The sequence below is a fragment of the Macaca fascicularis genome, chromosome 9 (assembly GCF_037993035.2).
Source record: "Macaca fascicularis isolate 582-1 chromosome 9, T2T-MFA8v1.1".
Classification (NCBI taxonomy): domain Eukaryota; kingdom Metazoa; phylum Chordata; class Mammalia; order Primates; family Cercopithecidae; genus Macaca; species Macaca fascicularis.
Window position 1 is genome coordinate 88,437,635 of NC_088383.1, and position 26,655 is coordinate 88,464,289.

At 39.8% G+C, this 26,655-nt stretch overlaps 1 protein-coding gene and 1 pseudogene across 6 annotated transcripts in view; both read left to right on the top strand.

The window, feature by feature from the left end:
* Nucleotides 1-26,655, top strand: part of IPMK (inositol polyphosphate multikinase) — an 84,534-nt gene that overhangs the window by 40,296 nt on the left and 17,583 nt on the right. For 2 of the 6 annotated variants that reach the window (XM_005565821.5, XM_005565822.4), the window contains exon 4: nucleotides 15,797-15,969. In XM_005565821.5, coding sequence (XP_005565878.1) covers nucleotides 15,797-15,969 — 173 coding nt within the window. Of the gene's footprint in view, nucleotides 1-15,796; nucleotides 15,970-19,086; nucleotides 19,804-26,655 lie in introns of those variants that run through there. The other 4 variants (XM_045361167.3, XM_074002129.1, XM_074002131.1 and 1 more) reach the window with 3 other exon arrangements.
* LOC141407703 (translationally-controlled tumor protein-like) lies at nucleotides 19,192-19,803 on the top strand (annotated as a pseudogene).

The window sequence follows — 26,655 nt, forward strand, 5'->3', positions numbered from 1 at the left end:
TAATGAAGGTTGCTGAGGATGGTGTTTGATTAAAAATCTAGATAATTAAACGCTTAGTTTAAAAGATTGTTTGGAAAGAGTAGAATAACAGCAAACATAGCATAATTACTATGAATAGAGTATACAGAAAGAATTTGGATAAGAGAAGAAATATTTTAATTAAAGATAACATTTTTAGTTTAGGATTACTAGCATATAATTTAAATAATCAAGGGATTGCTAGTAATCAACCTTTTTGGTCTTCAGTACTATATAATCTTGAAGTTCAGCTATGCTAATATAGAAGGAGCAGTAACTTTGAAGTAAAAATATTTGGCCCCTGTCTTGGTTATTTACAAATTTTATGAACTTGGCTAACTCAGTAATCTTTTTGAGCTCCACCTTCTACTAATAGAAAGTAATACCACTGAGTTGTAAAGATGCATGTTATCTTATGTGAAAATATTTTATAAACTCTAATTCTCTCATTTGAAAATAAATATCTCCATTTTTGGAGATATTGTGCTACTAAGATGAGAGGATGAAGTGAGGAAGCTGAGTGAAGAGAGGAGAAAACATAAACTGAAGGGGAAAAAGGACAAGAAATAAAGTATATATGATAACACGGTGGTCCAGTAGTACCAACAGTTGCTTCAAGGGATTTTCTACTTCTTTCCTACTTTGTTAGCTCTGGAAGAAGTGGGGCAAAACTGTTGGACCATGCAGATTGTTTTCTTTTGATTTTACTGGCAACTTCATAGAATCATCTTTCTGTTTTTATCCTTTGGATTGCAAATGAAAGAAATAGAAGATGGCAATGTATGTACATGTTTAGCTCACAGGATCATAAAAACATATTTGCTTAAGTTTTAGTAGAATACTACAGTTTGCATTACTGTGTTTTACATAGTCTTAAATTAATGACATTATTTCCTGTTGGTTTTTGTTCTTGTTGTTGGGGTATCTTTTCTTATGTGTTCAGGGTAGAATTTTATAAAGCTGATACTGTTTTTAATAATCCAAAGTAGTAAAATGCTGAAAGCCAACTTGTTCAACAAACTATCATATAATCATTTGAACAATAAGAATGTTTTGACCAATGAGGTTTTTTCTTTTAATTTTGTTATGATAGTTTTATTGAGATATAATTTATATACCATAAAACTGATCCATTTAAAGTATACAACTCAGTGGTTTCTTGTGTGTTCACAGAATTGTACAATCATCGCTATTATCTACTTTTAGCACGTGAGCAGTGGAATTTTATTTTATTTTATTTATTTATTATACTTTAAGTTCTAGGGTACACGTGCACAACATGCAGGTTTGTTACATATGTATACATCTGCCATGTTGGTGTGCTGCACCCATTAACTCGTCATTTACATTAGGTATATCTCCTAATGCTATCCCTCCCCACTGCCCTGACCCCACGACAGGCCCTGGTGTGTGATGTTTCCCCTTCCTGTGTCCAAGTGTTCTCATTGTTCAATTCCCACCTATGATTGAGAACATGTGGTGTTTGGTTTTTTGTCCTTGCGATAGTTTGCTGAGAATGATGGCTTCCAGCTTCATCCATGTCCCTACAAAGGACATGAAGTCATCCTTTTTTATGGCTGCATAGTATTCCATGGTGTATGTGTGCCACATTTTCTTAATCCAGTCTATCATTGATGGACATTTGGGTTGGTTCCAAGTCTTTGCTATTGTAAATAGTGCCACAATAAACATATGTGTGCATGTGTCTATAGCAGCATGATTTATAATCCTTTGGGTATATACCCAGTAATGGGATTGCTGGGTCAAATGGTATTTCTAGTTCTAGATCCTTGAGGAATCGCCACACTGTCTTCCACAATGGTTGAACTAGTTTACAGTCCCACCAACAGTGTAAAAGTGTTCCTATATCTCCATATCCTCTCCAGCACCTGTTGCTTCCTGACTTTTTAATGATCACCATTCTAACTGGTGTGAGATGGTATCTTATCGTGGTTTTGATTTGCATTTCTCTGATGGCCAATGATGATGAACATTTTTTCATGTGTCTGTTGGCTGCATAAATGTCTTCTTTTGAGAAGTGTCTGTTCAAATCCTTTGCCCACTTTTTGGTGGGGTTGTTTGTTTTTTCTTGTAAATTTGTTTGAGTTCTTTGTAGATTCTGGATATTAGCCCTTTCTCAGATGGGTAGATTGCAAAAATTTTCTCCCATTCTGTAGGTTGCCTGTTCACTCTGATGGTAGTTTCTTTTGCCATGCAGAAGCTCTTTAGTTTAATTAGATCCCATTTGTCAATTTTGGCTTTTGTTGCCATTGCTTTTGGTGTTTTAGACATGAAGTCCTTGCCCATGCCTATGTCCTGAATGGTATTGTCTAGGTTTTCTTCTAGGGTTTTTATGGTTTTAGGTCTAACATTTAAGTCTTTAATCCATCTTGAATTAATTTTTGTATAAGATGTAAGGGAGAGATCCAGTTTCAGCTTTCTACATATAGCTAGCCAGTTTTCCAAGCACCATTTATTAAATAGGGAATCCTTTCCCCATTTTTTGTTTTTGTCAGGTTTGTCAAAGATCAGATAGTTGTAGATGTGTGGTATTATTTCTGAGGCCTCTGTTCTGTTCCATTGGTCTATCTTTTCTGTTTTGGTACCAGTACCATGCTATTTTGGTTACTGTAGCCTTGTAGTATAGTTTGAAGTCAGGTAGCTTGATGCCTGTAGCTTTGTTCTTTTGGCTTAGGATTGACTTGGCAGTGCAGGCTGTTTTTTGGTACCATATGGACTTTAAAGTAGTTTTTTCCAATTCTGTGAAGAAAGTCATTGGTAGCTTGATGGGGATGGCATACATTACCATGGGCAGTATGGCCATTTTCATGATATTGATTCTTCCTAGCCATGAGCATGGAATGTTCGTTCTTCCATTTGTTTGTGTCCTCTTTTATTTCATTGAGCAGTGATTTGTAATTCCCCTTAAAGAGGTCCTTTCACATCCCTTGTGAGTTGGATTCCTGGGTATTTTATTCTCTTTGAAGCAATGGTGAATGGGAGTTCACTCATGATTTCACTCTGTTTGTCTGTTATTGGTGTATAAGAATGCTTGTGATTTTTCCACATTGATTTTGTATCCTGAGACTTTGCTGAAGTTGCTTATCAGCTTAAGGAGCTTTTGGGCTGAGACGATGGGGTTTTCTAAATATACAATCATGTCCTCTGCAAACAGGGACAATCTGACTTCCTCTTTTCCTAATTGAATACCCTTTATTTCTTTCTCCTGCCTGATTGCCCTGGCCAGAACTTCCAACACTATGTTGAGGAGTGGTAAGAGAGGGCATCCCTGTGTTGTTCCAGTTTTCAAAGGGAATGCTTCCAGTTTTTGCCCATTCAGTATCATATTGGCTGTGGGTTTGTCATAAATAGCTCTTGGTATTTTGAGATACGTCGCGTCGAAAGGGCTTTGAATTTTGTCAAAGGGCTTTTCTACATCTGTTGAGATAATCATGTGGTTTTTGTCTTTGATTCTGTTTATATGCTGGATTACATTTATTGATTTGTGTATGTTGAACCAGCCCTGCATCCCAGGGATGAAGCTGACTTGATCATGGTGGATAAGCTTTTTGATGTGCTGCTGGATTCGGTTTGCCAGTATTTTATTGAGGATTTTTGCATAGATGTTCATAAGGGATATTGGTCTAAAATGCTCTTTTTTTGTTGTGTCTCTGCTGGCCTTTGGTGTCAGGATGATGCTGGCCTCATAAAATGAGTTAGGGAGGATTCCCTCTTTTTCTATTGATTGGAATAGTTTCAGAAGGAATGGTACCAGCTCCTCTTCGTTCCTCTGGTAGAATTTGTCTGTGAATACGTCTGGTCCTGGACTTTTCTTGGTTGGTAGGCTATTAATTATTGCCTCAATTTCAGAGCCTATTATTGGTCTATTCAGGGATTCAACTTCTTCCTGGTTTAGTCTTGGGAGGGTGTATGTGTCCTGGAATTTATCCATTTCTTCTAGATTTTGTAGTTTATTTGCGTAGAGTTGTTTATAGTATTCTCTGATAATAGTTTGTATTTCTGTGGGATCAGTGGTGATATCCCCTTTATCATTTTTTATTGCATCTATTTGATTCTTCTCTCTTTTCTTCTTTATTAGTCTTGCTAGTGGTCTATCAATTTTGTTGATCTTTTGAAAACACCAGCTCTTGGATTCATTGATTTTTTTTTAAGGGCTTTTTGTATCTGTCTCCTTCAGTTCTGCTCTGATCTTAGTTATTTCTGGCCTTCTGCTAGCTTTTGAATGTGTTTTCTCTTGCTTCTCTAGTTCTTTTAATTGTGATGTTAGGGTGTCAATTTTAGATCTTTCCTGCTTTCTCTTGTGGGATTTAGTGCTATAAATTTCCCTCTACGCACTGCTTTAAATGTGTCCCCGAGATTCTGGTACATGTGTCTTTATTCTCATTGTTTTCAAAGAGCATCTTTATTTCTGTCTTCATTTCGGTATGTACCCAGTTGTCATTCAGGAGCAAGTTGTTCAGTTTCCATGTAGTTGAGCAGTTTTGAGTGAGTTTCTTAATCCTGAGTTCTAGTTTGATTGCACTGTGGTCTGAGAGACAGTTTGTTATAATTTCTGTTCTTTTACATTTGCTGAGGAGTGCTTTACTTTCAACTATGTGGTCAATTTTGGAATAAGTGCGATGTGATGCTGAAAAGAATGTATATTCTGTTGATTTGAGGTGGAGAGTTCTGTAGATGTCTATTAGGTCTGCTTGGTGCAGGGCTGAGTTCGAGTCCTGGGATTATCCTTCTTAACCTTCTGTCTCGTTGATCTGTCTAATGTTGACAATGGGGTGTTAAAGTCTCCCATTATTATTGTGTGGGAGTATAAGTCTTTTTAGGTCTCTCAGGACTTGCTTTATGAATCTGGGTGCTCCTGTGTTGGGTGAATATATATTTAGGATAGTTAGCTCTACTTGTTGAATTGAGTGATCCCTTTACTATTGTGTAATGGCCTTCTTTGTCTCTTTTGATCTTTTGTTGGTTTAAAGTCTGTTTTATCAGAGACTAGGATTGCAACCTCTGCTTTTTTTTTGCTTTCCATTTGCTGGGTAGATCCTCCTCCATCCCTTTATTTTGAGCCTATGTGTGTCTCTGCACGTGAGATGGGTCTCCTGAATATAGCACACTGATGGGTCTTGACTCTTTATCCAGTTTGCCAGTCTGTGTCTTTTAATTGGAGCATTTAGCCCATTTACATTTAAGTTTAATATTATTATGTGTAAATTTGATCTTGTCATTATGATGTTAGTTGGTTATTTTGCTCATTAGTTGATGCAGTTTCTTCCTGGCATCGATGGTCTTTACAATTTGGCATGTTTTAGAAGTGGCTTGTACTGGTTGTTCCTTTCCATGTGTAATGCTTCCTTCAGGAGCTCTTGTGGGGCATGCTTGGTGGTGACAAAATCTCTCAACATTTGCTTGTCTGTAAAGGATTTTATTTCTCCTTCACTTATGAAGCTTAGTTTGGCTGTACATGAAATTCTGGGTTCAAAATTCTTATCTTTAAGAATGTTGAATATTGGCCCCCACTGTTTTCTGACTTGTAGAGTTTCTGCTGAGAGATCTGCTGTTAGTCTGATGGGCTTAACTTTGTGGGTAACCCGACCTTTCTCTCTGGCTGCCCTTAACATTTTTTCCTTCATTTCAACTTTGGTGAATCTGACAATTATGCGTCTTGGAATTGCTCTTCTCGAGGAGTATCTTTGTGGCATTCTCTGTATTTCCTGAATTTGAATATTGGCCTGCCTTGCTAGATTGGGGAAGTTCTCCTGGATAATATCCTACAGAGTGTTTTCCAACTTGGTTCCGTTCTCCCTGTCACTTTCAGATACACCAATCAAACATAGATTTGGTCTTTTCTTATAGTCCCATATTTCTTGGAGGATTTTTTCGTTTCTGTTTACTCTTTTTTCTCTAAACTTCTATTCTTGCTTCATTTCATTCATTTGATCTTCAGTCACTGCTACCCTTTCTTCCAGTTGATCGACTCGGCTACTGAAGCTTGTGCATTCATCATGTAGTTCTCATGCCATGGTTTTCAGCTCCATCAGGTCATTTAAGGACTTCTCTACACTGTTTATTCTAGTTAGCCATTCGTCTAATCTTTTTTCAAGGCTTTTATCTTCTTTGCCATGGGTTCGAACTTCCTCCTTTATCTTGGAGAAGTTTGATCATCTGAAGCCTACTCTCAACTCGTCAAAGTTATTCTCCGTCCAGCTTTGTTCTGTTGCTGGCGAGCAGCTGCATTCCTTTGGAGGGGGAGAGGTGCTCTCATTTTTAGAATTTTCAGCTTTTCTGCTCTTTTTTTCCCCCATCTTTGTGGTTTTATCTACTTTTGGTCTTTGATGATGGTGACGTACAAATGGGGTTTCAGTGTGGGTGTCCTTTCTGTTTGTTAGTTTTCCTTCTAACAGTCAGGACCCTCAGCTGCAGGTCTGTTGGAGTTTGCTGGAGGTCCCATTCCAGACCCTGTTTGCCTGGGTATCAGCAGTGGAGGCTGCAGAACAGTGAATATTGCTGAACAGCAAATGTTGTTGCCTGATCTTTCCTCTGGAAGATTCGTCTCAGAGGGGTACCCAGCTGTGTGAGGTGTCAGTCTGCCCCTCCTGGGGGGTGCCTCCCGGTTAGGCTACTCGGGGGTCAGGGACCCACTTGAGGAGGCAGTCTGTCCGTTCTCAGATCTCAACCTCCATTTTGGGACAACCACTAGTCTCTTCAAAGCTGTCAGAGAGGGACATTTAAATCTGCAGAGGTTTCTACTGCCTTCTGTTTGGCTTTGCCCTGCCCCCAGAGGTGGAGTCTACAGAGGCAGGCAGGCCTCCTTGAGCTGCAGTGGGGTCCACCCAGTTCAAGCTTTCTGGCTGCTTTGTTTACCTACTGAAGCCTCAGTAATGGTGGGCACCCCTCCCCCAACCTTGCTGCCACCTTGCAGTTCCATCTCAGATGACTGTGCTAGCAATGGGCGAGGCTCTGTGGGTGTGGGACCCTCTATGCCAGGCCTGGGATGTAATCTCCTGCTGTGCCATTTGCTAAGACCCTTGGAAAAGCACAGTATTAGGGTGGGAGTGACCCAGTTTTCCAGGTGCCATCTGTCACAGCTTCCCTTGGCTAGGGATGGGAATTCCCTGACCTCTTGGCTTCCTGGGTGAGGCAATGCCTCACCCTGCTTCAGCTAATGCTCAGTGGGCTGCACCCACTGTCGGACAAGCCCCAGTGAGATGAACCCAGTACCTCAGTTGGAAATGCAGAAATCACCCGTCTTGTGCATCTCTCATGCTGGGAGTTGTAGACTGGAGCTGTTCCTATTTGGCCATCTTGGAACTGCCCTGGAATTTAAAAATATAACATTTGTTGGCAATTATCTTTGAACATGTCATGCTATTCATACAAATAAGTATCATTTGTACCTGTGTATAAACACATAAGAGGCTAATACATAGTAGCATTAAAAACCTTTGAATATAATTATTTGGAGGGATAGAAAAGTATAACCTTTAGTAGGTTTGAAAAAATTGAGACTTTTCAAATGTAATCTCTAGCCTGTTTGGTAGTTTTCTGGAGCTAGCTACTAGTCATGTTGCAGGAGGCATGAACTGAAACAAGCTGACATACATGTCTGTTGCATCCCTCTTCCTTCACCCCTAATCTGTGGACCCAAAGTCTCTACTTACTATTCTTTCTGCTTTCAACTTGTATTGTTCTCAGGAATAGCTGGAGATTGATGTGGAAAAGAAAGGTCTTATTGTATTAGTCCATTTTCATACTGCTTTAAAGATACTACCTGAGACTGGATAATTTATAAAGAAAAGTGGTTTTGTTGACTCATAGTTCTGCATGGCTGGGGAGGCCTCAGGAAACTTAGAATCATGGGGGAAGGTGAAGGGAAAACAAGGCAGGTCTTACATGGCGGCAGGAAAGAGAAAGTGCAGGGGAGACTGCCACTTTTAAAACTATCAGATCTCATGAGAACTCCTTCACTATCACAAGAACAATTTGGGGGAAATCGCTCCCATAATCCAATCACCTCCCAACAGGTTCCTCCCTCAGTACATGGGGATTCCAATTAGAGATGACATTTGGTTGGGGACAGAGAGCCAAACCATATCATCTGTTTTTCCAGTTGGCTTCATAATTGAGCAGTGGTTCTTCCTCTGGCTTTTCCTCCTTTTTGTGAGGTTTAGAAATCAAACTAGTAGCTAATACCTAGTAGATTTTCCAGATAGGGTGAGGAAAAACTTAATGCAATTTGAAACCTGTATTTTCATGATTTATGAAATCAACAATATTGATTAAGGGGCTATAAATAAGTATTCCTTCAATTCCCTAAATGCCCTCCCTATTGCCTTCCCTTTAAAGGAACTGGTTATTTCAGCTTTACTATTCAGTTATCTGTAGATTTTTTGAGATTTTTCTGTAGGGCACTTTTTGCCTCTCTTTCTTAGGATACCAAGAATAGCAGTAGAAAATTAGCCAAAGGAATTTTTTTATACCTAACACTTATAAAAGAATATGTATATTTAACTTATGTTTAAGATAATTATATTTAATTATATATGTTTAGCAAGATAGAAAAGTTTCATTCATAGTAACCTGGTGTAATCTTTATTTTTAAATTTTTTAAAATTTCAATAGGTTTTTGGGGAACAGGTGGTGTTTGGTTACATGAATAAGTTCTTTAGTGGTGATTTCTGAGATTTTGGTGCACCCATTGCCGGAGCACTGTACACTGTACCCAGTGTGTAGTCTTTTATCCCTCACCCACCTTCTGCCCTTTCCCCGGAATCCCCAAAGTCCATTGTATTATTCTTATGCCTTTGCATCCTCATAGTTTTGCTCCGACTTATGAGGGAGAACATACAATGTTTGGTTTTCCATTCCTGAGTTACTTCACTTAACCAAATATAATCTCATACTGTCATCAGCATCATGAAATATATAAATATTTTGAGCATGAAAACAATGTCCTTGGTAAAGCCACAGAGGGATCTTATGTAGTCTGCTTAAAACAGCAGGAAGTGTTATATTTCTGAACACGTGGCATTTTCATGATCTTTACCTCAGAAAAATTAAGGGACTATAGAAATTCTTTATATACTTTCTATAAATTAATAAGTGATAAGTTATTGACCATAGCCTCTTAAACGTAACTTTATTTCTAAACATTGTTACCTCTTGAAATGAACTCCACATATTTATGAAGAGTAGATATCCTTTTATTTATTATACAAGTACCAGCACTAAACTTTACAGACCCTCTCTCTTAGATCTGGGGTTTACAAGTGCCAGTCCTTAGACTTCTGCAGGAGTCGCTTCATAAGAGTCCTAAATAGAGTTTTCAGAGTTATAAAAGTAAATCTAGTTAATTGTGCTATCTATCTTTATGATATACACATGTCTGTGTATATAGATATGTAAAAATAATCTCTATTCTAATATTCAGAATTCTGCCTTATAAACTGCATCATATGAAATATTATAATTATTTTACCAGATATTTCCCAAACATCATATTAATATAGTCTAATTTATATTCTTGACCTTGAACAGAGTGAACTTAAACTATTCCAGATAGAACACATCTATCTTGCCAGGCGCAGTGGCTCTCACCTGTAATCCCAGCACTTTGGGAGGCCAAGGTCGGAGGATTTCTTAAGGCAGGAGTTCAAGACCAGCCTGGGCAGCATAACAAGACTCTGTATCTACAACACATTTTGAAAATTAGGCCAGGTAGGCCGGGCGCGGTGGCTCAAGCCTGTAATCCCAGCACTTTGGGAGGCCGAGACGGGCGGATCACGAGGTCAGGAGATCAAGACCATCCTGGCTAACACGGTGAAACCCCGTCTCTACTAAAAAATACAAAAAACTAGCTGGGCGAGGTGGTGGGCGCCTGTAGTCCCAGTTACTCGGGAGGCTGAGGCAGGAGAATGGTGTAAACCCAGGAAGCAGAGCTTGCAGTGAGCTGAGATCCGGCCACTGCACTCCAGCCCGGACGACAGAGCGAAACTCCGTCTCAAAAAAAAAAAAAAAAAAAAAAAATTAGGCCAGGTGCAGTGGCTAATGTCTGTAATCCCAGCACTTTGGGAGGCTGAGGCGGGTGGATCACCTGAGGCCAGGAGTTCAAGACCAGCCTGGCAAACATGGTGAAACCCTGTCTCTACTAAAAATACAAAAATTAGCTGGGCATGGTGGTGGGTGCCTATAGTCCCAGCTACTCAGGAGGCTGAGGCAACAGAATTGGCTTGAACCCAGGAGGCAGAGGTTGCAGTGAGCCAAGGTCACACCACTGCACTCCAGCCTGGGAGACAGAGAGAGACCTTGTTTCAAAAATAAAATAAAATAAAGAGAAAAGAAAAGAAAAGAAAAAAATAAAAATTAGCTGGGTGTGGTAACATGCACCTGTAGTCCCAGCTACTCAGGAGGCTGCAGTGAGAGGATCACTTTAGCCCAGGAGTTCGAGGCTGCGGTGAGCCATGACTGTACTGCTGTACTCCATCCTGCTGTACAGAATGAGACCCTGTCTCAAACAACAAAAACAAAAATCTGTCTTATTTTTAGTTCATTAGATTTTTTTGGATCAATCTTAGAACAAATTTCTTATTTGCCGTCATCTTTTTTATGTTACTATTGCATCAAAGAAAACCTAGCTGTCATATTTATTGTAGTAATGTTTACCATCTATAACCTTGACTAAGCTGTACCTTTTTCTTTAGAATTAAAAAAAAAAAATAGGCAAGCTGAGCTTATGGATGATGGGGGAAGGAAGGATGAAATTGTAGTCTCAGAGGATGGAAAAGTGAGGAGATTTGGGAAACAGATCATGATAGTTGAGCAACTTTAAGGGCATACTTGAGGTTAGTGGTCAGATTGGGTGTGTTTTGCAGTCATGACACATGGAAAAGAGAGTTACTTTAACTTGAGATGAAATCAATTTGCAATAAGTAGGTTTATTATATATAGGTATTATTTTTAATATTTAACTAAAGGCTAAGGCTTGATATTAGCCTGAGGGTTGGAGAATATCCATTATCAAGTGCATAATTGAGTTGTGAATACATCTTTTAATTTTGTGTTTATTATGTTTGTCTCATCTGGAAGGATAAGAATAGACTCCAGGGAATCATCTTATATTTTTATTTATACTGAATATTGAAGTTAGACCTGGACTTGTTGGTGACCTAACATGGTTAGCAGGTTTTAATATTTTATCAGTGACTTGCATGTTTAATATTTATATATACTGATAAAATTAATATTCAGTGAGTACCAAATACATAGCAGCAATTATGCTAAGCGTAATGCGATTTCAACTCTTCAAAAGCAGCTCTATGAAGGCAGGTTTTTATCTGTTTTCTTCACCTGTGCGCCTTGACAGTAATTATATATGGAATGCATGAAAATTTATTTTGGAGGGTATGTGGGAATGTGTAACCTGCATTTATGGGGTGAGGACTGACACTATGCTAAGTGCTTTACTGTATATTATCTCATTTAGTCTTCTTAATATCTGTGTGGTAGAGTCTATAATTATCTGCATTTTACATACAGTTGAGGTTTTGATAAGTGCTCCTGAGGTCACAGGCTAACAAATTGTAGAGTTGAAATTTGAGCCTCCTTTTTCTTCTTCTAAAGCATTTGCTTTAAACTGTATTATCTCAGTTAAGATTCTTTGGGCACAAGTTATAGAAATGAACTTGAACTTGATTAAGCAACAACGAAAAGTTCTTATAAGGATATGAGGGGTCTTATGAAAGCCAAGGGCCATGCATCTGAGTCTCAGATGGGACTGGAACTAGAATCCGAACCCAAAGCCTAGGGAGATCTCTCTCTGCATATTTTGTTAGCCCTTTCTGTTCTCTCCTCTGCCTTCCTTGCTATCCACACCTCTCCCCTCCCTACCAAGGGACTTACATGTTATAGTACCAGTCACCCACAGAGGTTAGCAACAGGTTTTCTCTGCATTCCAGTTCCAAATTGGCAAGACTGGCCAAGCTTGTATCAGGTATTTGCTCCTGTCCCAGTCAGTGACGGTGGCCCATGGGCTGGATTCCCAAAGTATGATGGTGTTGGCAAAGGGATTCTGTAGGTCTGAGGATAGTTCTTGAGCTGGGCAGACATACTAATGATGTAGTGACATTCTATCTAGTCAAATGTTTTTAAAACTTATTTGTCTAAAAGGAAAAAAAAAAACACTGGGCCTTTAGGGCATGGGGGGAATAAACTTCTTAGTCTATGATACGTAATAAATACATTTTTACATTGCAACTCAATGTTTATAAGACTGAGACCAACCCAGACAACAATACTTAGTCTTACTCTATGTGAGATAGTCTCATATATTCTCTTTTCTCTTTCATTTAGGAAACTTTTGGTTACAACCTATTAAGTTGAATTCATAATCCAATGATGGGTTGTGACCTAGAAATGGAAAAATACTGCTCCACTCTACACCCAGAGGGGCCTAGCTGAAAAGGTGTCCTTTGTTAATCCAGAATTTGATATTGCTTTGTAAGTGAGGCTCCCTGTAGTAAAATGTCTTTGGTCATTTAAGTAATTGAGTCTCAGGATTGACCTACCTTGAATTAAGCTCTATTCTAGGGAAGGAATTTGCTAATAGCATTTTTCAGGGTGAATTAATATTCAGATTTATTTCTATTAATGACAGCCTGTAAAAAATCAGTAAAAATCTCAATGCTCAGATCATACCCTATTTTTCTATTTACCTTTTTCAAAAACACTTGCAGTAAGTGGTGAAATACATGGTATCGCATTCTTTTGTAAGAATTCTGCATCTCTAAAGCAGGTTCTGATGTTTATTTTTTAACTCAGAGGGAAAGGTAGAAATGAGAATCTCAAGTTCTTATTTTCACTTAAAAAAATGTAAGATTAGAGAACAGAAAGAAAACACCAAACCAGTCTTCAATAGGCTTAACTTACAGTTTTATTTCTGAAGGCTAATAAATAATTTAGCAGTTACTTGGTAATTCCAACCATATGAAACATAATAAGGACCTGAAAGTAAAGTAAAGAAAAACACGTTTGGATAGTGTAACTAAATATCAAATAAAACCCATGGCATTCATCCCTATTTACTGAAGGGGTGCCTCAATTTATTATAGCGTGAGGAAGGCCACATCTGAAGTTTCACTAGACAATAGGAATGGGAAGGGCAAACACTCATTCATTCAGCAAACATTTATTGTATTTCCACTATATATAGAGTTTGCATTTGTATTTTACTCCTTTCAAAGAGAAAAAGGAAGAGATAGGGGATTTTATTTCAGATTTGCAAAGCCTTTACTCTAGGTTCTGTTATCTTTATCTTATCATAAAAAGTTTGTTGTTTGTTTTTAATCGCTATCAAGTTGACAGGTAGAAGATACTAACCCTACAGTGAGATATAGATGCTATGACAGTTAGCTATGTTCTCTCACTATCTTTATACTCCCATATACAACTTTACCCCAGTAAGATTTCTGGAGTCCCTTGAGTCTAAATTAATGATAATAAATTTGTGAATGCCAAGGATCTACTGTACTATGTATTACTATCTAATTAGTTTTATTCTGATATTTGAAATTCAAGTCTTTTTACTGAAATTATCATGCAGCCCTAGAGAGGGGCTGGATCTGTTTTCTTCCTTTTTGCATAAGGTAGTTGGAAATGGGAGGAGAAAATCTGAAGGTGACTGTTCTGTGCTGCTCTCTTCTCTCATACCATCCGTGGTTATCTTTTAGACACAGAAGCTTGGGTGTGTTCCAACTCCTTGATCAGGATATTTCCACTTGTCCCATTAGTTTTCACAGACAGCAGTTTCATGTCTCTGTCAAGATCTTTTGTTTTATCTTATCCTGAAGGTGTCTGTCTAGGAGAACCTTTCTTTCAAGTGTGGAGGGCTCCTTGGGTGTGTCAGTGCTGCTCCCTTGGACTGCAATAACTTTTTTGTTATATTTGGGCTTAACTTCACTTAGTTCTACAGAGTTATAACCCTGCTCTCATCTTCTTTGACTAAAGCATAAAAAGTATATCTTATCCTTTGAAGGAGAAGATTTATGCCTTTTAAATCTGAGAGGCTTAAAACTTTTCAAGCCTTAACTGGGTTCTCACTTTTGTTTGAGCACAAACTTCTTTATTGTAATTCAGTAACTATGCTAGTCTTGGTGGGATGGGGATAATGAAAGGACATCAGAGAGTAAGGCTTCTCTTACCCCGGTACTCTTTTATTTATTTCAGAAAAAATACACACCTTCTCTAATCTTATTTGTCACGTTGGTTGAAAGTAATCTTTTCTGCCTTTGAGTAGAAATACTTCTTATTGCATTCCTAACTAAAAAATGAGTCATGATCTCATTCAGAACTTTGAGACAATTCTTTTTTTTTTTGAAATGGAGTTTTGCTCTTGTTGCCCAGGCTGGAGTGCAATGGCACGATCTCGGCTCACCACAACCTCTGCCTCCCATGTTCAAGCCATTTTCCTGCCTCAGCCTCCCAAGTAGCTGGGATTACAGGCGCCTGCCACCATGCCTGGCTAATTTTGTATTTTTAAAAGAGATAGGGTTTCTCCATGTTGGTCAGGCTGGTCTCGAACTCTCACCCTCAGGTGATCCACCTGCCTCGGCCTCCTAAAGCTCTGGGATTACAGGCATGAGGTACCTTGCTCAGCCGAGACGATTCTTTAACGCAGGAAAGGAGGGAAGAATTTCTTTCCTTACTGTTTCCCTCAGGGGACCTGGACCCTTGCTTTCAAACTAAAACTATAAGCAGGTCAGCCGTGTATGATAACTGGGGCTTTTATAATACTATATTTGAATCTCTATTTAATTTTTTTGTGGAAAGATGTATGTAGGATGCCAGCAAGATATACAGAGCAACTTTTGGGAAATGCCTGTGTTCTAAAAAAAAAAAACAAAAAACAAAAAACAGCTAGAGGGGCTGAGCGTGGTGACTCACACCTGTAACCTCAGCAGTTTGGGAGGCCGAGACAGGCAGATCACTTGAGGCCAGAAGTTGGAGACCAGGCTGGCCAACATGGCGAAACACCATCTCTACTAAAAATATAAAAATTAGCCAGGCGGTGGTACATGCCTGTCATCCCAGTTATTTGACAGCCTGAGGCACCCAAGAATTGCTTGATCCCGGGAAGCAGAGGTTACACTGAGCTAAGATTGGCCACTACATTCTAGCCCAGGCAACAAAGCAAGACCCTATCTCAATAAAATGAAAAGCAAGATACTTGTTTTTCCTTTGAAACTAGTAAGACTAAAATGTATATTTGACAATGATCATCATTTGGATTGGTTTACCCTTTCTTAATCTGTACTTCTGTTGTATTGCTCTGTGGGAAGGATTTATTCCGATTACTAATTTTAAACGAATAAATTTTTAAAAATTATTAAAGTACTAAGAGATCTGCTGAAACATATGGCTTAAATTGTATTCACAAGGGGAATGCATTCTGGAAAAACTTTTGAAATGATCCCATTGCCTTTTTAATATTGTTGGAAACCTTGTATCTGCTGTCTTTTGCTAATGGTTGAATTTATTTAATTCACCTCCTGCAGGAGTTTCTCTGTGATGTTTATACTTGTTATAAATTTGTTGTTTAGGTTTATTTTTGTTTTGTTTTGTTTTTTTAGGTAGAGTAAGAATAATTATTGACTCTACATTTATTTTAACTTTTTTCTCTGTTTTAAGATTTTCTCATTTTGTTTTTCCCTGGCAAGTACTTGAGTAGTAATATGTTTGCCTATTACTAATTAATATTTTTCTTTAATAACAGATTTATACCTAAAACTGGAAGATGTGACCCATAAATTTAATAAGCCCTGTATAATGGATGTAAAGATAGGGCAAAAAAGCTATGATCCTTTTGCCTCATCTGAGAAGATTCAGCAACAGGTCAGCAAGTACCCATTAATGGAAGAGATTGGGTTCTTGGTGCTTGGCATGAGGGTAAGAGTGCTTATTAGTGTAATATGCACATTTCTCTGTACTTGTTCTTCCCTTGAAAATTATGGGTGTCATTGTAGTACTAATATATCAGAAAATAATGTATTCTGGAATTGAGTTGTCTGTAACTCCCCAATGTGAAAAGCGAGGGCAAGGCTTTTTAAATTTTTTGTTTGTTTGTTCACTGATATATGATCAGTTTCTCTGGTTCAGGAACATAGTAGGGTGATTAATAAATAAATGGATAGTGGCTGAATCTCAAGACTATAATTCTGGTAATTTTGTTTTAAAGAAGTCTTAAATTTAGGTGCAAGCAAATATTAAATGTAAACGTGATATTGTTTATGATTGTCCCATGAGAAAAGTGCTAAATTTATATATTCAGTCATTTTTCTCCATTTTTGAAATAGAAAATAAATTAAAATTTTGGTAATTGTGTGGCTGGGCACAGTGGCTCACACCTATAATCCTAGCACTTTGGGAGGCCAGGATGGGTGGATTACTTGAGCTCAGGAGTTTGAGACCAGCCTGGGCAACATGGTAAACCCCATCTCTACAAAAATGCAAAAACCGGCTGGTTGAGAGGTAGCATGTGCCTATAGTCTGAGCTACTCGAGAGGCTGAGGTGGGAGGATCACTTGAGCCCAGGAGGTCAAGGCTGAAGTGAGCCGTGATCATGCCACTGCACTCCAGCTTGGGTGACAAAGTGAGATCCTGTCTCAGAAAAACAAACAACGCCCCCCCCCCCAAAAAAAAAAAAAACACAAATAGGTCATTGTTTCAGACTTTTTGGGTTAAAATAGTTGTTTTATTTTCTCACAATTCTGTGAATTTGCAATTTGAACTAGTCTCAAGTGTGCAGTTCTTTTGCTGATCTCATCTAGGGTTCCTTCTGCAGTCATCTGATGGTTCAACTGGGTATAGATGGTCTAAAATGACTCTCTCTCATTTATTTGGTTTGTATATAAAACCAGAGAAATTGTTCTTGTGTCAGGAAGTTGGTACTGTTGGCTGGGACTTTTTCTTTGTGGTATTATCTATCAGAAGGCTAGCTTGGGCTTTTTTATTTTGAAGTACCACATTCCAAGAAAGTGATAGCAGGAGCTATAAGGGTTCTTAAACTCTAGGTTAGAAAGTTATTTGCTGTCACTTCTATGAAATTCTGTAGGGCAAAATCTAGCCCAGATTTGTAGGGTGAGGAAACAGACTCCACCTCCGACGGTAGGAAAAGCAAAGTCACAGCATGAATAGCAATGTGCACAGGGTGAGGAGAATTGTTGAGGCCATTTTGAAAAAAAGAAGTAATGTGGTATAAAGTCCTCTGAACAAATGCTGCATTTTCTAGATGTGTGAAGGTAAAATTTGTGGATATACCAAGTACTTGTTTACCTATATGTAAGCATGATGGGTAGTTCTGAAATTCCTGTAAAATGATATATGGATCTTCCTTTTTGAGTTTTAAACAGAAGAGCTAATAGGAAGCATTATGGATAAATTGTCATTGTGATGGTAGTAGCAAAATTGAATTTGATATTTGGGTTGTGTATAAAACCAGAGAAATTGTTCAAGCAGTTATTTCATTTTAGAAAACTATAATTAAATATGAGTGTATAGAAAAAGAAAAAACGGTAATGGAATGAAGTTAAAACAAACAAGAAATAAACATCCCACAGGAATCTGACTGGGCAACTATTTAAGCCTCCACTGTTTTCAGATCTCTCACCCTCCCTCTTTCCTTCTGACTTTTAGCAGATGACTGCTTTCTGCTTCAGAAAAAATAAAAATCATCAGACAGGATTTCCCGTAATTTCCTGCTAACACATGCACATGCCATACCTGCAGTTGCTTTTATTCCCTCATTGTTCTTTCCTGTCACATTGAAGAATTTTCTGTCCTCCTATCTAAGGACTGCTCCTTTGTATACCCTCTGAATCTCATTCCTTCTTACGTCTTCAAGAACCTTATACTATTGATTTTCTCTTATCTTTCTTATATTTTCAACTTCTGCCTCTCTCTACTGGCTTTTATCGTTTTGCTTTAAATATCTTCAAATCACTGTCAAGTTTTTTAAAAAACAAAACATCAAAACCCCACCTTTAACCTGCTTTGCTTTCCAACCGCAGATTTAGCTTGTCTTCGCTTTACAACCAAACTCATTTCTATTTCCCTGTTTCCCATTCAGTATTCAGCTCATTCTAATCTGGCTTCTGCCCCATCATGCTAATGGATTAGCTCTTCATTAAGCACCACCATGCCACTAATTCCAAATGGCATTTTTCATTACCTTAACTTTACTTTGAAAAGTAGCTTTCAATGCCAACCACGTCCTCCTTGAAACATTATTCTTTGAATCTGACACCCACCCCTCTCCTGGTTTTTGCCTAAGGCCACTTTGTAGTCCTCTTTGCCAGCCCATTTCTATTTATTCTCTCCTTTTTTTTTTTTTTTTTTTTTTTTTTTTTTTTTTTTTGAGATGGAGTCTGACTCTGTCGCCCAGGCTGGAGTGCAGTGGCGCATCTCCGCTTACTGCAAGCTGCGCCTCCCGGGTTCACGCCATTCTCCTACCTCAGCCTCCCGAGTAGCTGGGACTATAGTCGCCCGCCACCACGCCCAGCTAATTTCTTGTATTTTTTTTAGTAGAGACGGGGTTTCACCATGTTAGCCAGGATGGTCTCAATCTCCTGACCTCGTGATCCGCCCACCTTGGCTTCCCAAAGTGCTGGGATTACAGGCGTGAGCCACCGTGCCTGGCCTCTATTTATTCTTTAAATGCTGAGGTATTCCTCTTGGTTCCATTTTAATGTCTACCTTTCTTTTCTATTTCTTCCTAAGCAGGGCTCTCTATTCTCATTAGTTCAGTATTAGTTACACAGATAATTCATGAATGTTTATCAGCAGGCTCTGCTTTTTCTTTAATCTCCTGATACGTACATCTAACAACTTACTGAACACCTTACTTAAATATTTTAAGTGCTTAAAGACGTCTTGAACTCAATACGTAAAAAACTGACATAGCTTTTTCCATGGTTCGCCATTCCTGGAGCGCTCTGGCTCCATCACCCTGGCCCAGAGCTCCTGGCTCCTGCTAAGCTAGCACCGCTGTCCTCTGTCTCCCTTCAGCTGCCATCATGATTGTTTACCAGCATCTCATCAGCTGTGATGAGATAGGTGTTCTTCCACATTTACGAGATTGCAGATGGGCTGTGCCTGGTGGTGGAGGGCAAGATGGTCAGTAAGACAGAGGGTAACATTGATGACTTCCTCATTGGTGGAAATGCCTCTGCTGAAGGTCCAGAGGGCGAAGGTACCAAAACCACAGTTATCACTGTTGTTGTTGCTGTCACAAACTATCACTTGCAAGAAACCAGCTTCACTAAAAACACCTGCAAGAACTACATCAAAGATTACATGATAACAATCAAAGGCAAACTTGAAGAACAGAGACCAGAAAGAGTAAAACCTTTTGCGACAGAGGCTGCACATCCTTGCTAATTGCAAAAACTACTAGTTCTTTATTTGTGAAAACATGAATCCAGATGGTATGGTTGCTCTATTGAACTATCATGAGGATAGTGTGACTGCATAAATGATTTTCTTTAAGGGTGGTTCAGAAATGGAAAAATGTTAAAAGCGTTTGGCAATTACTTTGTATCTATCACTTATCATCGTAACTGGCTACTGCTTGTCATCCATACAACACCAGGACTTAAGACAAATGGGACTGATGTCATCTTGAGCTCTTCATTTATTTTGACTGTGGATGCGTGGAGTGGATGCATTGTTTTTAAGAAAAACGTGCCATGTAGGTTGTCTAAAAATAAAGTGCATTTAAACTCATTTGAGAGAATACCTTTTATTTTAATACATATTTAAACTAAATCCATCTTGTAACGTTCCTGGAGAAGCTAGAGCCTGGCAGTAAGCTACTACTAGAAAGAGTAAGACTGTCATTAGATAACTTTTATGGCGGAAACTACTTCTGGAACTGAAATATAAAAAATAAGAAGCAAAAATTTTAATTCTGAGTTGCAGTAAAAGGGAGAGACCATGCTCATAGCAGTGCCAACATCTGAAGTGGAGCCTTACAGATTTTATCACCTACAATGGAAGTAGTTGACTCTGGAAGAGATTACTAAGAGAATAAAAAGATTCTAATTTAGTTGGGGGAAAAAACCCCACAACACTGACACACATTATCCCTCTTGCAAACCAACCACCACAGCAATGAAAACAAGTATCTGTCTGTGTGTGTGTGTGTGTGTGTGTGTGTGTGTGTGTGTGTGTGTGAAATGTCACCCAGGCTGGAGTGCAGTGGCAAGATCATGGCTCTCTGCAGCCTCAACCCCTGGGTTCAAGGGATCCTCCTGCCTCAGCCTCCTTCCGAGTAGCTGGGACTACAGGCATGTGCCACTACACTTGGCTGACTTTTTTTTTTTTTTTTTTTTAAGTGTAGATGAGGTTTTACTGTGTTGCCCAGGCTGGTCTTGAACTCCTGGGCTCAAGTGATCCTGGGCAATCCCAAGCAGTGCTGGGATTGCAAGCATGAGCCACTGTGCTCAACCTAAAAACAAATCTCTATTATTCCCTGTCTCAGTAAATGGCATCACCATATATCCAGTGTTACACAGTAGATACCAGGTAGTCAGTTGGGCGTGGTGGCTCATGCCTGTAATCCCAGCACTTTGCAAGGCCGAGGCAGGTGGATCACCTGAGGTCAGGAGTTCGAGAGCAGCCTGGCCAACATGCCAAAACCCTGTCTCTAATAAAAAATATTAAAATTAGCTGAACATGGTGGCACACGCCTGTAGTCCCAGCTACTCGAGAGACTGAGGCAGGAGAATCGCTTGAACCCAGAAGTGGAGGTTGTGGTGAGCTGAGATTGTACCACTGCACTCCAGCCTGGGTGACAGAGCAAGACTGTCTCATTAAAAAAAAAAAAAAAAAAAAAAAAGGCCAGGCGCGGTGGCTCAAGCCTGTAATCCCAGCACTTTGGGAGGCCGAGACGGGCAGATCACAAGGTCAGGAGATCGAGACCATCCTGGCTAACCAGGTGAAACCCCGTCTCTACTAAAAAAAAAAATACAAAAATCTAGCCGGGCGAGGTGGCGGGTGCCTGTAGTCCTAGCTACTCGGGAGGCTGAGGCAGGAGAATGGCGTAAACCCGGGAGGCGGAGCTTGCGGTGAGCTGAGATCCGGCCACTGCACTCCAGCCTGGACGACAGAGCGAGACTCCGTCTCAAAAAAAAAAAAAGAAAGAAAGAAAGAAAGAAACCGGGTAATCACTGTTACCTGTCAGCCATCCATCAATCCTACTGATCTTGATTCCTGAACTTCTCAAGTTCCATTATCACTGTTATCCCTCTCCAGACTCTAGTCTCTCAAGTTCAGTTTTGTCATTTTATAATCCTTTCTCTAAACATTGTAGAATGTATATCTAATCATGATATTCCCTATTCAAAAACTCTTCTGTCAGATGGTAGGAGGATGGTGGATGGCAGGCAGGGCTAATGCGCATCTTCCACGTGGATGGACAGAACAGTGTGTGGAGATTCACAAAGTGAACTGTCGTTCTGAAAACCACCACAGGAAAGTACCAGGAAAACCAAATGAATTCACAGATCTTTTGAAAGGATCCCTGCAAACTCTGTGAGTCAGGTGAAAAACTGTGAGTTCCCAAAGTTTGAAGGGGGAAAACCTGCCTCTGAACACATACCCCCTGGGTGAATCCGAGAATCCAGATCACAGTAGAAGGATTTAACCTTACCTAGAGGTGGAATGGATTTAGGGAGCCACGTAAAATGTAAAAGTATAAGCAACAGCAGGAACAACCTTGTAGGTACTCCCAGTCTCCAGCGCAAGCCCAGGGAAGTCATTCCCTGACTATATCTCACATGAGATCTCAGGGAAGGCAGCCAGCAGAATTACGGAGTAGTCATTGGGTGAAAGGAAGCTTGCAGCTGAATTTCTGGGCAATTTCAAGTGGGCACGAACTTCCTTGAGCAGAATCCAGGGGCAAATAGGAACTGCTGCAGATAGGAGCACAGGAGCCACCACCATTGTTGGTAGACAAGGAGGGGTGTGGCCTCAAAGCCATGATTGTTTTCTCAGTGGGGAAGCTTATGGCCCAGGGCAGGTCTATGTTTCACATGCAGGCTGCCTGGATCTAAACTTGGAGCTGTTAACATGCACTGCGGGAGCAACACCGGCCTCGCCAACTGCATGGAAGCTGGGTGAGGCCTTTTGCTACTGGCTATTCCCCACTTCTCTGGCAAACTGGATAGCACGACAGAGACAGCAATATGTCCCTCTGGAATATAACCCCATTGGCCTGAGAGAACCACCCCCCATCCCCGACAGTGGCTGTAGCAAGCCCCACCCAAGGAGAGTCTGAGCTCAGATCTGCCTAACCCTACCCCCACCTGATGGTTTTTCTCTACCTGCCCTGATAAGACATAAACTCTTGGGAGCTTTATGGCAATGCCCATCATGTGAGAAACCAGAATACTTCCCGCTTGCCAACTTAGGGCAAGCTCAAATCCTACTGCCAATACTGCAAGTATTGCAATATTCTCTTGAAAGTGCTACCTCCTGGCTGGAGGCCGACAAACTCAGGCCATTACAGCAACTCATGACGGAATAACTCTGCTCCCAGGAAGGAGAAAACAAGCGCCAAAGGTACTGCCTCCAACACCCTGGCTAACCAGTGGTCCTCAGTCTTTCCATGTGACAACTTCACTGCTAGCATAACCAGCATTTGAGAAAGCCAGCACACTAAACCTACCTACACTGAGGGAGTCTCACAGAGTCGACATCACTCCCCTGCCACCTCCACAAGAGCAGGTGCTGTTATCCATGACTGGGAGACCTGAAGACTGATTGCATCACAGGCAAACATTCCCCAGCACAAACCGGAGCCTGGTAGCCCTGCTGAGTGGCTAGACCCAGAAGAACAATAACAATCACTACCGTCTGGCTCTCAGGAAGCCCCATCACTAGGGGAATGGGGAGAGCACCACGTCAAAGGATCACCCTGTGGGACAAAAGAATCTGAACAGCAGGCCTTGAGTTCCAGATCTTTTCACTGGTGGGTAGTTTCTCACAGCAGAGACACAATTGCAGTGCTAGGCATAGCTGGGAAAGTCTGCACATACACTGCAACAGGCAGGCAGCCACTGTGATCATGAAGGACCTTGGAGAAAAGGTCCTTGTTCTCCCCGGCACTCCACTGTAGATATAGCTGGGACATCCCCCACAGCAATGCAGCATGGAGGCACCTACAGACAGCCCTCCTGGAATAATCCAGGGTGAGTGCAACCTGACAGGAGGAGCCATCCCCCCGATTCAGGCCTGCACGAGAGGCACAGTCACAATCATTCCCTGTTTGGAATACCAACATTCCTATAGATGAAAAGAGGTGCTTGTCTAATCTGAATAGCTGAAACACTAGTATAGGAATGAGGCTGCGAGGTAAATAGTTTTCCTGCTGACTTGGCAGGGGAGCTGTGGTAGTTTCCACTCTTCACTCTGATAAGTCCTCAGCACATCTAATTGAGAGCCGCCCCAGCTACCCTCATCAAGGCTGGGACCTTGGCCCACCATTGGGTATTACATCTACTCACCTGCCTTAGCCACACCCGGTGCTACCCAGGGATACCTCCTCTATGGGCCTGAAACTGGAATCATCAACTTAGGAAATAAAACACCAGGAAAAAATTAAATAAATGAAGCATGCACCACGAGAGAACAAGATAAGCTTCAAGAGATCCCTGCCATTCCAACTCTATAGGAGACAGTGAACTCACTCACCCACCAATAATATAACTACTATAGCCAGCATTGGGGAAAGCCAGCACACAAAGACTCTCTATAACTAAGGAAATCATACAGAGTCTTTACCCCTACAAGTACCAAGAATCAGTTTAGACTAAAATAAAAATTAAAGCCTAATCCTTAAGAGAGAGAGAGAAAAAAAGTAAATAAATAAAAAAAAAGTCCAATCAAAAATGTATTCAAGAACAATTCGAAGAAGCAGTCTACCCAAATGAGAAGGAATTAGAAAAGTAATTCTGGTAATATGACGAAAACAGGGCTCTATAACACCCCCAAAGATCACAGTAGCTCCCTAGCAATGGTTCCAAACCTAGAAGAAATCTCTGAATTGCCATATAAATAATTCTGAAGGCTGATTATTAAGCTACTCAAGGAGATACCAGAGAAAGGTGAAAAGCAACTTAAATTTAAAAAACAGAGCCAGGTGTGGTGGCTCATGCCTGTAATCCCAGCACTTTGGGAGGCTAAGGCGGGCGGATCACGAGGTCAGGAGATCGAGACCATCCTGGCTAACACGATGAAACCCCATCTCTACTAAAAATACAAAAAATTAGCCGCATGTGGTGGCGGGCGCCTGTAGTCCCAGCTACGTGGGAGGCTGAGGCAGGAGAATGGCATGAACCCAGGAGGCAGAGCTTGCAGTAAGCCAAGATCACACCACTGCATTCCAGCCTGGCTGACAAAGCAAAACTCCATCTCAAAAAAAAAAAAAAAAAAAAAAAAAAAAGAACAAAACCTCCAAGAAATTTGGGTTTATGTTAAATGGCCAAACCTAAGAATAATTGGTCTTCCTAAAGAAGAGAAATCTAAAAGTTTGGAAAACTTATCTGAGGAAATAATTGAGGAAAACTTCTCTGGCCTTGCTAGAGATCTAGACATCAATTACAGGAAGCTCAAAGAAGTCCTAGGAAATTCATTGCAAAAAGATCATCACAATCCTAAATATATATGCACCTAACACTGGAGCTCCTAAATTCATAAAGTAATTACTGCTAGACCTAAGAAATGATATAACACACAGTAATAGTGGGGCACTTCAGTATACCACTGACAGCACTCAACAGGTTATCAAGACAGAAAGTCAACAAAGAAACAATGGACTTAAAGTATACCCTAGAACAAATGGACTTTAACAGATATTTACAGAACATTCTACCTAACAACTGCAGAATAAACATTCAAAACATCCTCCAAGATAGACCATATGATAGGCCACAAAACAAGTCTCAATAAATTTAAGAAAATCAAAATCATAACAAGTATTTTCTGAGACCACAGTGGAATAAAATTGGAAATTAACTCCAAAAGAAACCTCAAAGCCATACAAATACATGGAAATTAAACAATCTGCCCTTGAATTATTTTTGTGAATGATTTTTGTGTAAACAATGAAATCAAGATGGAAGTGTAAAAATTCTTTAATCTGAACGATAATAGCGACACAACTTATCAAAACCTCTGGGATACAGCAAAAGCAGTGCCAAGAGTAAAGTTCATAGCATTAAATGCCTACATCAAAAAGTCTGAAAGAGCACAAATAGACAATCTAATGTCACATCTCAAGGAACTAGGGAACCAGAACAAACCAAAGCCAAACCCAGCAGAATAAAAGAAATAACAAAGATCAGAGCAGAACTAAATGAAATTGAAACAACAAAAAATAATGCAAAATATAAATGAAACAAAAAGCTGGTTCTTTGAAAAGATCAACAAAATCGATAGACCATTAGCTAGATTAACCAAGAAGAGAGAAGATCCAAATAAGCTGAATTAGAAGCAAAACTGGTGACATTACAACTGATACCGCAGAAATACAAGAGATCATTCAAGGCTACTATGAACACCTTCATGTGCACAAACTAGAAAATCTAGAGGAGATGAATAAATTCCTGGAAATGTATAACTCACCTAGTAAATCAGGAAAAAATAGAAACTCCGAACAGACCAGTAACAAGTAGCGAGATTGAAACAGTAATAAATTACCAAGAAAAAAAGTCCAAGACCTGATGGATTCACAGCTGAGTTCTACCAGATATTCAAAGAAGAATTGGTACCAATCTTACTGAAATTCCATAAGATAAAGAGGGAATCCTCGCTAAATCATTCTGTGAAGCCAATATTTCCCTAATACCAAAACCAGCAAAGGACATAACAAAGAAAGAAAACTACGGACCAATATCCCTGATGAACATAGATGCAAAAATCCTCAACAAAATACTAGCTAACCAAATCCAACAGCATAGCAAAAACATAATACACCATGATCAAGTGGATTTCATACCAGGGATGCAGGGATGGTTTAACATACACAAGTCTATAAATGTGATATATCACATAAACAGAATTAAAAATAAAAATCATATAATCATCTCAATAGATGCAGAAAATCATTTGACAGAATCTTGCATGCCTTTATGATAAAAACCCTGAGCAAAATTGGCATTGGAGGGACATACTTCAAAATCATAAAAGCTGTCTATGACAGACCCACAGCCATCATCATACTGAATAGGGAAAAGTTGAAAGCATTTCCCCTGAGTACTGGGACAAGACAAGGATGCCCACTTTCACCACTTCTGTTTAACATAGTACTGGAGGTCCTTGCCAGAGCAGTCAGACAAGAGAAAGAAATAAAGGGCATCCAGATCAGTAAAGAGGAAATCAAACTGTCACTGTTCACCAGTGACATGATTGAATACCTAGAAAATCCTAGAGACTTATCCAGAAAGTTCCTAGATCTGAGAAATGAATTCAGTAAAGTTTCAGGATACAAAATCTGTGTACACAAACTGCTATACACCAACAACTACCAAGCTGAGAATCAAATCAAGAACTTAAATCTCTTTTGCAACAGCCACA